The sequence below is a fragment of the Scyliorhinus torazame genome, chromosome 8 (assembly GCF_047496885.1).
Source record: "Scyliorhinus torazame isolate Kashiwa2021f chromosome 8, sScyTor2.1, whole genome shotgun sequence".
In the NCBI taxonomy this organism is placed as follows: Eukaryota; Metazoa; Chordata; class Chondrichthyes; order Carcharhiniformes; family Scyliorhinidae; genus Scyliorhinus; species Scyliorhinus torazame.
Window position 1 is genome coordinate 168,320,470 of NC_092714.1, and position 15,741 is coordinate 168,336,210.

Sequence of the window (15,741 nt, forward strand, 5' to 3'; positions counted from 1 at the left end):
GTGTGCGAGGCTCAGCCTCATACAGTTTAAGGTGCTGCACAGGGCACACATGACCAGGACATGGATGAGCCGGTTTTTGGGGGGTGAGGACAGGTGTGTTAGGTGGTCAGTGAGCCCAGCAAACCACATCCATGTTCTGGGCATGCCCAGCGCTGGAGGAATTTTGGAAGGGCATAGTGAGGACGGTGTCGAGGGTGGTAGGATCCAGGGTCAAACCGGGCTGGGGGCTCGCAATATTTGGGGCGGCAGAGGAGCCGGGAGTGCAGGAGGCAAAAGAGGCCAGTTTCTGGCCTTTGCGTCCCTGGTAGCCCGGCGAAGGATTCTCCTTCAGTGGAAAGATACGAGGCCCCCAAGCGTGGAATCCTGGATCAGCGATACGGCGGGGTTCATGAAATTGGAGGGTGAAATTCGCCTTGAGAGGGTCGGTACAAGGGTTCTTTAGGCGGTGGCAACCGTTCTTAGACTTTCTGGCAGAACGATAGACTTTGATCAATGGCAGCAGCAGCTCGGGGGAGGGGTGTTACTATATTACTGTTTTTGTTATTTACACCGAAGGGTCTGAGGGGGTGTATATACCCGTTGTGTTAAGTCGGGGTGTTAATGTTAATTTATTATTTATGTACAGGGAGGAGGAGGATATGGAGGGTTGCTTTTCTGGACTGTGTTGTGTACTTAAGCCTGTTGGGTTCTTTTTTTTCTCCCCCCCCCCCCTCATTTTGTTGTTGATATTTTATGAAAACCTTTAATAAAAATTATTTTTTCAAAAAAAAGATTCATGAGCACAATGAATCAAAGTGTCCGTCACCTACACTCACTAGAATTTCAAACGCTTCCCACCCCGTCAGACACCTCACCCACAGTCACCAGAGAACTCAGCAACAACAGGGTTTATTGTTTCAATGCTGTTTATTAGAAAATATTCAGCCACAGTGCACTTTATTCACATTGTAAATTTAAAAATAAACATGTGCCCATTTTCATAATTGGACAGACAGACAAAACATTCAAAAAAAAAAGAGAAACACAGGAGAACCAGAAGGAAGATCTCAGGAAGTAGGACAGCAGATGTGTTTAACTCTTCAGCTGCCGAGCATATGCTTCATGTAATCGCAGCTTGTACTCTGTAATAGAAACAGCACCATCAGTCGAACAGATTCTCTCCAAAGACATTTCAGCAGCACAGACTACAACTGAAATCTCACTCCACAGTCAAGGTGAAGCTGAATAAAATCATGAGAAACACTTATTGGTCACCAACACTAATGAGATATCACTTTAATCCTTCAAGGGGATAACTAAGTGAGCTAGCAAATACAGCCTGCTTAATAAAATAAACCAGGAACAGATTCAGTTTATAAAGCATTAAAACGATCTTACTAAAAAAAAGTGATTTCCTCAGCCCCTCCTTTCCCCGACTGCCCATCTCACTGATATATTCAGATTGGAAAGGTTAGGGTCTGTACCTGAAGGCACATGCAAGGGATGACTTTTCATGTCCATCATAGATTATAACCCAACAACATCTTTGTAGCACCACACCCACTGTTCTACCTCGAGATACCTCACAGCCCCAGGGACCCACGTTCAATTCTGGCCTCAGGCGACAGTCTGTGTGGAGTTTGCACTTTCTCCGTGTCTGCATGGGTTTCCTGCAGTCCAAAGATGTGCCGGTTAGGCGGATTAGCCATGCTAAATTGTCCCTTAGTGTCCAAAGGGTTAGGTGGGGTTACAGCGATAGGGTGGAGGCGTGGGCTCAAGTTGGGTGCTCTTTCCAAGATCCAGTGCAGACTCGATTGGCCGAATGGCCTCCTACTGCACTGTAAATTCTATGAATTATGAAATTTAGAATGATTCCAACTAGAATTTATCTTTGGGGTCCCAACATACCAGATGACAGTTTTCAGCCAACTCAATTCACTCCATGTAACATCAGGAAACATGCGAGCACTGGATATTGAAAAGGCTGCCAACACGCTGGCAGTAGTACTGAAGATTTGTGCTCAAGAACTAGCCCTGTGGAAAATTGCCCAGGTATATCCTGTACATAAAAAGCAGGCCAAATCCAAACAAGCCAATTCCTGCCCGGTTAGTCTACCTTCTATTATCAAAGTGATGGAAAGGGTCATCAACAGAGCTATCAAGCAGCACCTGCTCAGCAATAACCTGCACACAGATGCTCAGTTTGGGTTCCACCCAACTTGGACAAAAGAGCTGAATGCCAGAGTTGAGGTGACAGTGACTGCCCTTGACCTCAAAGCAGTATTTGACCGAGTACAGCATCAAGCTAAACTGCCGTCAATGGAAACATTCTCCATTGGTTGGAGTCATACCTGGCATAAAGGAAGATGGTTGTTGTGGGGACATTCATTGACGATTATATAATATTTGGCTCCATTTTTAACCCCAGACACTTAAGCAGTCCATGTCCAAATGCAGCAAGGCCTGGACATCATTCAGCCTTAGGCTAAGTGGCAAGTGAAATCTGCACCACACAAGTGCCAGACAAAGATCATCTCCAAAAGAGGATCCAACTATCTCCCCTTGATATTCAATGGCATTACCATCACCGAATCCCCCTTTGTCAACACCTGAAGACTCACCATTGACCAGAAATTACCTAAGCCATATAAATACATTTGCATGGGGTGTGGACCTCGCTGGTTGGGCCATCATTTGCTGCCCATCCCTAATTGCCCGCGAGACAGTATTGGTGAGTTGCCTTCTTGAACTGCTGCAGTTCGCTACAAGACAAAGATTGAGGCTAGGAATCCTTCATTAAACAACTCACTCGCTGGCTTCCCAAAGCCTGTCCACCATCTATATGGTACAAGTCAGGAGTGTGATGGAATGTTCTCAACTTGCCTGGATGAGTGCAGCTCCAACAATTCTTGAAGCTCAACAACATACAGGACAAAGCAGTCTGCTTTGATCAGCAGCCCACCCAGCACCTTCAACGTACATTCCCTCCCTCCACCACTGACACAATGTGACCTCTACCAAAGGACAAGAGCAGCAGATACCTGGGAAAACCACTAGCTGGAAGTTCTCCTCCATTCCTTGGCCAGCAATACCCACATCCTGTGAATCAATTTAAAACAGAATGCTGACTGAAAGGCAATTTGATTGAGGTTAGATGGAAAATATCGACTCCTCTGATTGCACATCTAGAAAAGTTTAAAAGAGACCCAAGACAATAATTGCAGTGCAGCTCCCAGCGCGATATCGAGAGAGGCAGCTTCCCTCTCCCTGAGGAATTGAATAAACGAATGTGATATAAAATAGTTAGTTCAAATATTAGTTACAATAATGTAGATGTGAGCCAGTCTGATAGTAGTGAGTTCACAAACAAAGGACAAAGGGATTCAGAAAGCATGGCAAGGATGGGGAAAAGGATGCTGGGTAACAAGAGGCCCAGGGTTAAGGAATGCCAAGTGAGCCAATCAGGATATATGGCCAGGTCAGGAGGTGGAAAGGATGACCTATGAGAATCTTGTATGTGAAACTTGATGCCATTTGAATGAGATTTGTAAAGATTTTTGTCTCCGATCTCACTTGGTTCTGGAGCTCCAGGAGACCGCGTGTGTGTTCTGAATCTCTGTGGAGCGAGTTAGCCTTGCAAGTTGGTTAAAAATAATTAATACTATACCTACAAATCCATCTCGAGTTTTATTGAGGCCAGACTGACTGTTAAAGAATTCAATATTGTCATTTGGTGCCAAAACCCGGGATTTCTCCAGACGGTCACCGGCCAGCTGCAAAATCAGAATTAGACTGATGTTGGACAAGGAAAGTGGAAATGGGCCCACAATGTGTGTAGCTGGAAAATGATCACATTGATTTCCCCCTCTTCTCATAGTCGGATTGGTCTGGTCACTCGCGGTTGGTACGGAAAGATCGTCTCGACAAAATCAAAGGTCAGTCTGGGGATTAGAAGATTAAAAATTCAGTCGATGTAGGTGCGACTGAGGGTTAAAAAAAAAAAAAACAACTGATGGGATATCATAAGATTGATAGTTCAGTTTGAGTGGATTTTGGAATTGATGGGGCGTCGGAAAGACGGTTTAATTCCACGCGTGTGTGTTTTGGAATTGATGGGACGTCAGAAAGACGGTTCAGTCCCATGAGTGTTTTGGAAACTACAGTTGATTAAGCTAAAATTGTATCCTTGGACTATAGTGGCGAACAACGCAGTCTTGAGGACTAGTTCGGGATTATGGGGAATTGCTTGGATAACACGAGTGACCCAGCAGTTCATTGCAAATATTATGTGATATTTATCCAGATAAAGCAAGGGATTTTAGAAAAATGTCAGCAACTTTAAGGAAGAAATTGGGTGACGAATGGTCACTAGGGGACACTAAAGTACTGGACATCATTAAGAAAATTCAGGGTGAAATCTGGAAAGAGCCAAAGTATGAAAGCAAAAAAAAAAAAAGAGTTAATTGGATTATGGAGACAATATTGTCAAGAGGAGAGGGATAAGATCATGTTATCAAGTTGGCAAGAAAATGCCCTTAAAATGGGGATTCCAATGTGTGATGGGGGGGGGGGGGAACCAGAAAACTCTGGAGATCTTGAAAAAGGTGTATGCATTCAAAAAAACACGCAAGTAAAGAGAGGGAGACACCTAGCGGGGCAGACTCGAGTGAGAAAATGGGCTACATAGTTCAATGGCTGGCCTTGCATTGACAGAGGCAGATGATGACCCAGAGAATTGGACCATGTCAGGTTGAGTCCCGACTGCACCAGTAGCATTGTCTGCACTCATTCCAGAACCACCAGGGTATCATAATTTATATCCAGTCACTGATCCCCAGATTCAAATCATGCCAGCCTCTCCAGTCCCATTGGTTGATAGTTTGAGTCCTATTTCTGCACCGTCACCATCTGTTAGAGAAGGGGAGCTCTGTTCCACAAGCCCAGTTTGCTCGAGGACGTGACCTCAGACAATGAGAGAAGGGCTTGATCCTATCCAGAAACAATTACACATACAACCTAGGTCCCTTAAGACAACCTAGGTCCCTTAAGACCGATATGGTAGGACAGAAACGTAGGAGAACAAAGAAAGAGGACGGGAATAGTTCGGAGGAGCCGGAGCTCCCCCTATCGGAAGGGAAGGACGAAGTCTTTGAAGAGTCAGAGGAATCGGTTAAAGAGCCCCCTAGTGAGACTCTGAGACAGTTGCCGATTAGGAAAATACCCAACCCGGATGTTGCAACAGTAGCAGCCCAGCCCACGATAAACGTTTATTTCCCATGGAGACCCAGTGAGATGATGGCTATTCTGGCTGCAATCCCAGACAGGATGAAATCTCCTGCTTTTGTGGACTATCTGAGAACTACCATCTCAGTTCATCAAGCTGATTCAAGGGACCTCTGGGCCCTAGTCCAGCAGGTTTTAACCCCAGCAGAGTACCGCAGTCACCTCAACCACTTGAATTATGCGAGCCACGCCACACTTCAGCAAGCCCATGCCTTGGACAATGATAGACGGGCACAAATCCTGAAAGCGTTGAATGCCACATTTCAAAAAGCCCATAAACATCTCTGCTATCTTAGACCTCAAACCTAAAAAGACTGAAGAGCCAGAGGAATTCCTGGAACGTTTTAATGAAATCTACCGTGGGCAGTCAGGAGACTTGCTGTACCAAAATGGTCAGAATTCCCCTCAATATTGTGCTGTTAATGCATTGCCTACTACCTTCCGTGGCTACTGCCGTGAAATGTAATAACATGAATTGGACAGAGAACGACCCTTCCCAGATGGCCAGGGCAGTCAGGTTTTATTGGAAGGAGGCTCAGTTACAAAGATTAAGACTGAGCATGTAATGAAAAAGGATGATCTGAGACCACAACCAGCGGCAGATACAATGGCTTACCAGCTGGAACCCCAATATTGTGACCTTGGGTGGTTAGATCAACACGGGGGGGGGGGGGGGGAAGAGGATATCAAACCCACCCAAATGGACCCTCAGCCCCTCTTTATGGCCCACCGTATGCACCAACAGCTTTACACTGCCGCCCGCTCTGAGGGGCCATTGGTCTACTGGGAGAAGAGGATGGGGCAGATATAGAGGGGCATGCTTGTTTTAATTGTGGCCGCACTGGCATCTTTAAAAGACAGGCAGCAGAAGGAGACGACCCGACCCAAAGGAGGGGGTACCCACCAAGGGGAGGACAGACGAGGTACACCGACTTCTCCCAGGCAAACCCTTTCCCAACACAAGATTGACTAGCTAATTTAGTCACAAGGACTCCAATTGGACAGGGAGCCTACTATCTCTCTCTGCAGATAGGAGATCAACATTACCCATTTGTAATCGACACTGGAGCAGCCATGTCTTCGGTGCAATCAGAACTTAGACTACCAATATCCGACCACACCCAGCATTTGTCGGGGTTCCAAGGACAGGTGTGTGAGTATCCTATTTCTGAACCTGTGACAGTCACTTATGAGAATAAGCCTACAGATCATCAGTTTGTGGTGACTACTGGATTGGACTGTAACTTGTTGACCCGAGATTTACTGTGTATCTTCCAGCTACAGCTAGAGTGCGGAGACGAAGGGGTAACGGTTCAATCATGGAGGAGGAGACAACAGTGCTATATTTCTGTCACACCCGTGGTGGACGTTAGACATTGAACATTCACTGCACCACGTTACCCTGGCCTATGACAGAACAGGGAGTTGGAGGACAAATATCGGTCGTTAATTGGGACCGAATGGCCAGTCAAGATTACAGCCACAGTCACGGGAAAAGAAGGTACAGCCGATTTTGTAACAATACCACCACATTTATGGCCACAGTCAGCTTCTGTAGGCCCTCATATTACACGTCAGGTCCACGACCAGTACCATGCCAAGGATCTGGGGCCTATGGTAAGGAGGGCAGTGGATCATTCAGACCCAACAGAGTACGCACTTCAGATCACTGGGTAAAGATTTATACTGACCCACGATACACCTTCGGGGTAGTTCAAGACTTCGGACAGCTCTGGAAGAATAAGGGATTCCTTACCTCGGCCGGCACGGAAATATCCCACCGGGGTTTAGTTAATGACCTACTGCAGGCCCTCCTTATGCCCGTGCAGATTCCGTCATTAAATGCGCTGCCCATACAAACGGTAAGACCCCAGTTGACGTTGGTAATGAACGAGCAGATTGTGCAGCGCGGACAGCCGCGCAAATTCAGCAAGTGATGGTGCCTAAAACGTTAAGTCAGACTAAACGTTCTGCAATAAATAGGTCTGCCTCTGACAAGCCAATGCCAACCATCTAATACGTCACAAGGTTACAGGAGGATGCTCCTGAGAGGGATAAACAAATGTGGAAACGGTTAGGTTGTACATATGATTCGGTTTCTTCTTTATGGACCACGCCAGCACATCAGACTTGTATGTCTGATATACTGGTTCAAGTGTCATCGCATGTGTACACTTTGCAACTCATTGTGGGGCTCAGGGGACTAGTGATTTGTTGCTGGACACTTGGTGGCACCCTAAAATGCAGGGGCTGGCCCAGAGTATCAGTAATCGGTGTTTGATTTGTCAGCAATAGAACACCGGCAAAGGTATCCCTTGTGGTATGGGGCAAACCCCGTTGCCCAGTGGTCCCTTTGAGACACTCCAAATGGATTACATTGAGTTGGAAAGGTGTCAATGTTATAAATATGTTTTGGTCATTGTGAATGTGTTCAGCAGATGGGTTGAGGCTACCGATAATAAAGCTTCTACTGTGGTTAAAGTTCTGATGCAGGAAATCATTCCCCGGTACAGCATACCAGCTCAGTTAAGTTCTGATAACGGGCCTCATTTTATTGGACAGATTAACAAGGAGTTCTGCTCCCAGTTGGGCATACGCCAGCAGTTATACTGTGCGTACAGACCGCAGGCGGCCGGGTTGGTTGAGAGACACAATCAGACCCTCAAAACTAAATTGGCTAAATTAAGAGCAGACACGGGACTGACATGGCGTAAGTTGCTACCCGTTGCCCTCTTCCAGCTGCGGGTTACACCTGCGGGACCGGCCCAGCTCTCTCCTGCCGAGATCCTTTATGGCATGCCCCTGAGAACTCCCTGGAACCTGCATGTTCCCAGACTGGTTCAGTTTCACCATATGACTGAAGAAATTACAACCTATGTTCTAGCCCTCACTCAGGTCAAGGAGCTCCATGGCCAGGTCCACGCGGCTCACCCGTCACCGTCCCCATTACACAGCTCGCTTTCAGTGCAGCCCAGTAGTTATGTCATGGTCAAAAATTGGACTCGGAAAAGGTCAGAGCCAGGATGGGGGGGGGGCCCCTTCCAAGTTCTCCTTACCACCCCACTGCAGTTAAAGTGGAGGGGCGGAGTGGTTGGGTCCACCGCCACCACTGTAAAAAGGTCGGTCACTAACCTGCCTCCCTTCCCCAGCGCTGTTTTACAGCGGTGGCTACGCACCGCCTGTGTAATCTTTGGCCTCGCCTCGCTTGGCGTGACATCGGCGACAGAAATGGAAAAGGGAACTATCATCTACATCAGTAATCCCAACCAAACTACAAGGACATTTCATTTATGCAGAGGTGACGTTCTTCGCTGCCCCCATATACGAGGACATGGTATCGACTCATGGAAGGTCATCAGGTTAACAGACAATGCAAGACTCATGAAGCAATTGCACCGGTCCCGGCGATGGGAAGGGAACATTGCCTGGACATTGCCTTGTTTTTGGAGTACATGTAAATTTGATTTTGGATGTGTTAAGATTGGTGCCATAAAGGTAAAGTCAGACCGTACGGAGAGGGTAGAAAGAGGTGGTGAGCGAGAGAGGGGGACTAGAGAGAGGACGGAGTGTGTGAGAAGGAGAGTACAACTAGAACATAGGTTATCAGGAGATACACTTAATTCATTTAGGACCCGGAATGAGGGAAACCTGGGCAGTATGAATCTCTTCTACCAGATCTACCACCGCTTGTATGGCCAGGGATGGGTTGCCTGCTACCCAAACCCCGCATTGGTCTAGGTTATTTTCTGTTTCACCGTTTTGGGACACTCCCCAAACGGTGGTTCGTTGTCAGCGTTCCGAGCCACCGCCCGAGCAAGTCACTCTTCCTTACGATCTGGGTTCAGCACCACCGGCTATTTGCCTTCCCCTTCCTCGGGATAATTCCCACTCACAGTATGATAAGCTGCTTGGGGTAACTGGGGATTCGGAGATTGGAAGGACTGGTTGATAAATATGGCCATGTATTTAGCAGTGGCGCTCGGCTGCATCTTTGTGGGCCTGGCCATCCTTAAATGCGTGATGGATAAAACGCAGGGTGCACTGGAACAGATAGACGCCCCTAGAATCTTGGCTGTTAGGATGCACAAGGGTGCAGCGGATGACGGGGTTCTGCAACAGGAATTGGAAATGCAGCGACGAATCTTCTTAGATGAGGGGCCGTAGCTACGGATTGGACCGACAGGTTATGAAATGATAAAAGGAGGGAATGAGGAATTGAACAAACGAATGTGATATAAAATAGTTAGTTCAAATATTAGTTACAATAATGTAGATGTGAGCCAGTCTGATCGTAGTGAGTTCACAAACAAAGGGATTCAGAAAGCATGGCAAGGATGGGGAAAAGGATGCTGGGTAACAAGAGGCCCAGGGTTAAGGAATGCGAAGTGAGCCAATCACAGGATTTATGGCCAGATCAGGAGGTGTATAGGATGACCTATGAGAATCGTGTATGTGAAACTTGATGCCATTTGAATGAGATTTGTAAAGATTTCTTTGTCTCCGATCTCACTCAGTTCTGGAGCTCCAGGAAACCGCTTGTGTGCTCTGAATCTCTGTGAAGCGAGTCAGCCTTGCAAGTTGGTTAAAAATAATACTATACCTACAAATTCATCTCGAGTTTTATTCAGGCCAGACTGACGGGTAAAGAATTCAATATTGTCATCCCCTCAAACTGACTGGAGGTTTAAACAATCTCTCACCTGACTGGTTGGACCATAGTTGAGCTGCAGCAACATTCAGGGGACTTTGCACATTTGGTTCTATTGGAGAGGGGGAAGAAACAGAGAAGTTAAAAATTGGATCAGGAGTCAGATGCAGAGGAGAGCCCTGCTTCAGCACTCCCTTCCACATCAAAATTTAGCTGTATTTCAGGAGGAGTGATACCACAAACTCCCCAGAGTTCTCCGATACAGTTGGCCACACCTCCCCTCGACTGCTCTGCATGACTCCAAGAGCTTCTGCAGGGATTTGTGCCCCTGGAGCCATGCATTAAAATCTGTCCCTTCATCATCGATCCCAGCTTCTGAAGTTCAAACACATCAACACTTAGCATTTGAATTATCCTGTCCATCACCAAAAATATTCATTTCCTCGACTACAAATTCACCCCCCAAATCAATGATGGACTCCATATTGGTATCTCAGCCTTCAGACACTTTATCTTGCCTTACCGTGCCTCCCAACCACCCCCCCCCCCCCCCCTCGGTCTCACCGTCCCTCCCAATCTCTCTGGTGTCTATATCTGTCCCCCAAACCACTTGGATTTCACAAAAAACTCCAGGTCAATGTTCTCCACTCATCAAATGGGCACAAGTGGACAGTGTCCCAACCAGACAATACCAAAGAGTCTGCGGCTCCTCGGAACCAGCTCTAACTCAATTGATTAGATGTCATTCCTACTGGTGCAGACTAACTTGGCGAGTGGGCAAGAGAGAGGATGTACTTGCATAAAAACGGTCCACTCTACAATAAAACATTCAAAAATCCCTTTGCCCAATACCAGACACAGCCATTCTAGTGAGCTATAAGGGCTCACTAGCACAAGTCTTTATAGTTCAGTATCCAAAACTGCCTGTCCATTCTAGATGCTGCCATGTTCTCCCACCTTTCTTCAGTGCTTCACATGGCAAATATGACAATGGAGGAGGGATCAGACCAGTTATTCCATTTACCCCAATCGCAGGCATCAAAATAACATATCGGGTCTGGCTTTAATTCAGAGATTGGTGCGGCACGGCAGTTAGCACTGCTACCTCAAAGCTCCAGGGTCGCAGGTCAATTCCAGCCTCGGGTGATTGTCTGTGTGGTGTGTGTGGAGTTTGCACTTTCTCCCAGAGTCTGCATGGGTTTCCTCCGGGTGTTCCGGCTTCCTCCCACAGTCCAAAGATGTGTAGGTTAGGTGGATTGTTCATGCTAAATTGTGCCTTAGTGTCCAAAAGGTTAGGTGGGGTGACAGGGATAGGGTGGAGTTGTGGGATTAAATAGAGTGCTCTTTCCAAGGGCCAGTGCAGACCCGATGGGCCAAATAGCCTCCTTCTGCACTGTAAATTCTATGATTCTATGAAATGCTTTGATGCTCAGTATGGTGGGCTGTTATGGCAAGCACAAATTAAATATCACTTCAGTCACCACTGTTCTTAGTCAGTCAGTCAGACATCCTTTCTGCATAGACCCTGAAGCATACATAATTCTTAAAAAATGTCACAGGATAGATGCTGGAATGATGCTTTCCATGGCTGGGGGGAGGAGGGGTGCTGTCTAGAACCAGAGGACATTCTCAAAATAAGGATCAGTAGGACTGAGACAAGGAGGAATTTCTTCACGGAGGGTGGTGAATAGTTAGAATTCTCTGCCCCAGAGATCGGTGGAGGCTCAGTCATTGAGAGTGTTCAAGATAAAAACCGACAGGAACTAGAGAGCTGGAAAATGGAATTGAGGCAAAACAGCATCTGGTTCAATTCTGGCCTTGGGCGACTGTCTGTGTGGAGTTTGCATGTTCGCCCTGTGTCTGTGGGTTTCCTCCGGGTGCTTCAGTTTCCTCCCACAGTCCAAAGATTGCGGGTTATGGGGATAGGGCCCAGGTAGGATGCTTTCAGAAGGTTGGTGCAGACTCAACAGGCCAAATGGCCTCCTTCTGCACTGTACGAATTCTATGCTCTAATTGAATGGCAGAACAAGCTCAAAGGGCCAAATGGCCTATTCCTGTTTCCCGTGGAAAGGCAGCAATCAGATTAAAGAGATCTCAAAGGCCTCATGGACTACCCTACTGGAGATGCCGAGTCAATGAGTAGTGCACCTCACCATGGAGAGTTATGCGAGTTGTACAGTATAGGACTCAATAAAAAAAAAAGTCTTACCTCCCAGTAAACTCTGAATCGACAGCAGGATTGTCCTGACATCATAAAGTGCTGACCATTTGTCTTTGAGAATATCCAGGCAAATATTTCCTTCGCCATCTACATTGGGATGGTAGCAGGAAGTGAGGAACTTCACAGTTGGAGGGTTGTATGGGTAGCCACTAGGAAATTCAAGTGACAGCTTGTACCTCAAACCATCATAAACCTGCAACGGACAAATCTAGAGGTCATCAGCCATTGAATCAGTGTGGGGCCAGGCAAACCCAGAGCCCATTCACCACTGAACGTATACATGCATACAAATCAGGAGTGGGCCACTCAGCCCTTCAAGCCTGCTCCATCATTCAATAATATCACAGCTGATTTCCACATTACATTTCTGCCCACCCGCGATAACCTTTCACCGACTTGTTAATCAAGAATCGATCCACCCCTACCTTAAAAATATTCAAAGGCTTCCACTGACTTTTGAGGCAGAGTCCCAGAGACTCAAGACCATCAAAAAATATTTCCTCATCGATCTTATTTTTAAAATGATTCATAGTGCTATATTCTCCTGTACCACATCCACTGTCAATTGCCCTCAGGGTCTCAAAGGTTTCAAATTACTCTTCTAAACTCCTGCAGATACAAACCTAACCTGTCCAACCTTTCCTCATAAGACAACCCGCCCATTCCTAGTTTTAGTCTAGTAAGCCTTCTCTGAACTGCTTGAAGCACATCTTTCCTTAAATAAAGGTGACCAATACTATACACACTACACCAAATATGCTCTCACTAATGCCCTGTACAATCTCCCTACTTTTGTAATCAATTCCCTCACAAACAGTAACATAGCTATTAGCTTTCCTAATTACTGCTCTACCTGTATACTCGCCTTTTGTGGTTCATGCACCAGGACACCCAGATCCCTCTGCATCTCAGACCTCTCACCATTTAGATAATACGCTTCATTTTTATTCTTCCTACCAAAACAATCAATTTCACATTTAACCACACATTTACCAGATATTTGCCCATTCAGTTTACTCCTTACATCCTCTTCACAATTTACTTTCCTACCCATCTTTGTCTCATCAGCAAATTTAGCAATCATCCCATCCATCCAAGTCATTTATATTACTGTCTTTGCAGATCCTGTCCCACTCCGGAAAGTTCCAGTTCACCAACACTCATTTCTAAATGACGAAAAGCAACTCTACCTCAACAACTCACTTACCGTTCCAGCAGCACCATCAATGGTTCCAATCCACCGAAATAGGTTGTCGGATTCAGGAAAAGCAGAAATTCCTTTGTGACCAGACATCTGAAAGTCAAAACAGGAAATCCTCCTCAACAAATTAACTTTGGGGAAAAATAAACCCACAGAACTGGTTTCTAACCAAAAAGCAAACATTGTAAAAATCTGACAGGGATTTGCACCTGATGCATAACTGGCTCACAGGCCAGCAAAGCTGCTCCAACATGCTTCACAAAGTCAGTGGTCGTCACCTTCAGGCTGCCGTGACATTCTGTCTTATCATCAACTAGAAACTAGATCCACTGTGGGATGTGGGCAATACTTGTGCCTGTACAGAGGGACCATGACTTAAGGCTGATGTTCTCTCACTGGCAGACTGGGTGCTCAAAATCCTCAGGTTCAAACAGCTATGAAAACTGGCAAGAGCAAGGTATATTTTTCATGGCCTAGACTCCTGCACAAGGACAGAGCTATAATACAATGGCCAGAACTTTATCTCAAGTTAACCTGGTCCAACACCTGAGCAACCTGGTTGTAATAAAAATCTTTATTGTCGCAAGCAGGCTTACATTAACACTGCAAATGAAGTTACTGTGAAAATCCCCTCGTTGCTACACTCCAGCGCCTGTTCGGGTACACGGAGGGAGAATTCAGAACATCCAATTCACCGAACAGCAAGTCTTTCTCGACTTGTGGGAGAAAACCAGAGCACCCGGAGGAAACCCATGCAGACACGGGGAGAACGCGCAGACTCCGCATAGACAGCATCCCAAGCCGGGAATCGAACCTGGGACCCTGGCGCGGTGAAGCAACAGTAATACCCACTGTGCTGCCCATCACAGAACATTCAGCTCCAGAGACAACATTAAGCTGAAAGTGGGTTCAGGAGCTGCAACTAAAGCTCAGATTCTCCCTCCCTGGAGAGCTGGGCATCAGTGTTCTGGGGTTGGCATCTCCTGAAAACTACACAACTAAGGATGATTTTTAAAAATCCAATAAAACAATGAACTCACCATCAGGGTCATCAGCTCCTGCTGCAATCTGCAATAGAGACACCAAGTTTCAGATAGATCATGCACCAGTTCACTAATTGTGCCCCAAAACTGCAACCGCCCCACCAGAGACCCTCACTCAACACCCCCAAATACCCTCAACACCCCCCACCAAATACCCTCAACCCCACCCCACCAAATACCCTCAACCCCCCCACCCCACCAAATACCCTCAACCCCCCCCCCCACCCCCAATAAATACCCTCAACCCCCCCTCACCAAATACCCTCAACCCCCCTCACCAAATACCCTCAACCCCCCCCCCCCCCAGCAAATACCCTCGACCCCCCAAAGACCCTCAAACAACCCCCCCAGGCACACCGTTTGGACACCGAGCCCCGGGTGATGGCGGTACCGCTGTCACTGCCTTTCCAGGCGGCCCCTGATCCGGCGGCGGCGGGGTCCACATTCTGAGCCATTCTGCCTGGGCAACACCCGATACCGCTCCGAGTGTGTCTCTGCCGGCAGCCTCTCCCTGTCCTCTGGCCCACTCTTCCGTTCGGATCCTCGCCCTCTCTGTCAGGGTCTCTGTGCCAGGGTCTTGTCTCTCTCTCGATCTTGTCCTGTCGCTCTCAGGATCTCTGTGTCGGGTTCGTGTCTGTCTGTCTGTCTGTCTGTCTCTCTCTCTCTCTCTCTCTCTCCCTCCCCCAGTCCGATGTCTGTCTGTCTGTCTGTCTCTGGCTGTATGTCTGTATGGCTCTCTGTCGCGGTCTGTCTGTCCGTCTCTTTCTCAATCTTTGTTCCCGCCGGCCGGTTATTTGAATTTTACTCCCGTGAACACTCCACCAATCAGAAAACAGTTTACATTTAATTGAGCCAATCAGCCGCGGCTATTGATGTGCTTGTTGCCTAGTAACAGATTACGTCACAAAGGAGACACATTACTCACAATGACTGGATTCCAGTGTATTTCTGATCCCATTGGCTCGCCGCTGTGCTCTGATTGGTGCACTGAGAGACTAACTATTGTCTGATTGCTGCACTGAGGGACTCGCTGTGCTCTGATTGCTGCACTGAGGGACTCGCTGTGCTCTGATTGCTGCACTGAGGGACTCGCTGTGCTCTGATTGGTGCACTGAGGGTCAGGCTGTGATCTGATTGGTACACTGAGAGAAACAGGCTGTGATCTGTTTGGTGCACTGAGGGACCAGCCGTTGTCTGATTGGTGCACTGAGGGATCGGCTGTGATCTGATTGGTGCACTGAGGGACTGGCAGTGATCTTATTGGTCCACTGAAGGACTGGCAGTGATCTGGTTGGTGCACTGAGAGAGACTGGCTGTGATCTGATTGGTGCACTGAGGGACATGCTGTGATCTGATTGGTGAACTG

At 47.2% G+C, this 15,741-nt stretch overlaps 1 protein-coding gene across 2 annotated transcripts; it reads right to left on the reverse strand.

Annotated features, from left to right (window-relative positions):
• Positions 1-887: 887 nt before the first annotated feature.
• Positions 888-15,170, reverse strand: ube2c (ubiquitin-conjugating enzyme E2C). 2 transcript variants are annotated; one of them, XM_072514487.1, is made up of 7 exons: positions 14,733-15,170; positions 14,373-14,400; positions 13,339-13,425; positions 12,120-12,324; positions 9,963-10,022; positions 3,021-3,078; positions 888-1,121 (listed from the first exon to the last, which is right to left on the reverse strand). In XM_072514487.1, exons 1-7 carry the CDS (start codon positions 14,828-14,830, stop codon positions 1,100-1,102), a joined length of 558 nt encoding a protein of 185 aa, XP_072370588.1. In that variant the 5' UTR covers positions 14,831-15,170; the 3' UTR covers positions 888-1,099. The 2 variants fall into 2 exon arrangements, with proteins under 2 accessions (XP_072370588.1, XP_072370589.1); XM_072514488.1 differs by lacking the exon at positions 3,021-3,078 and having other exon boundaries at positions 14,733-15,168.
• Positions 15,171-15,741: the final 571 nt, after the last annotated feature.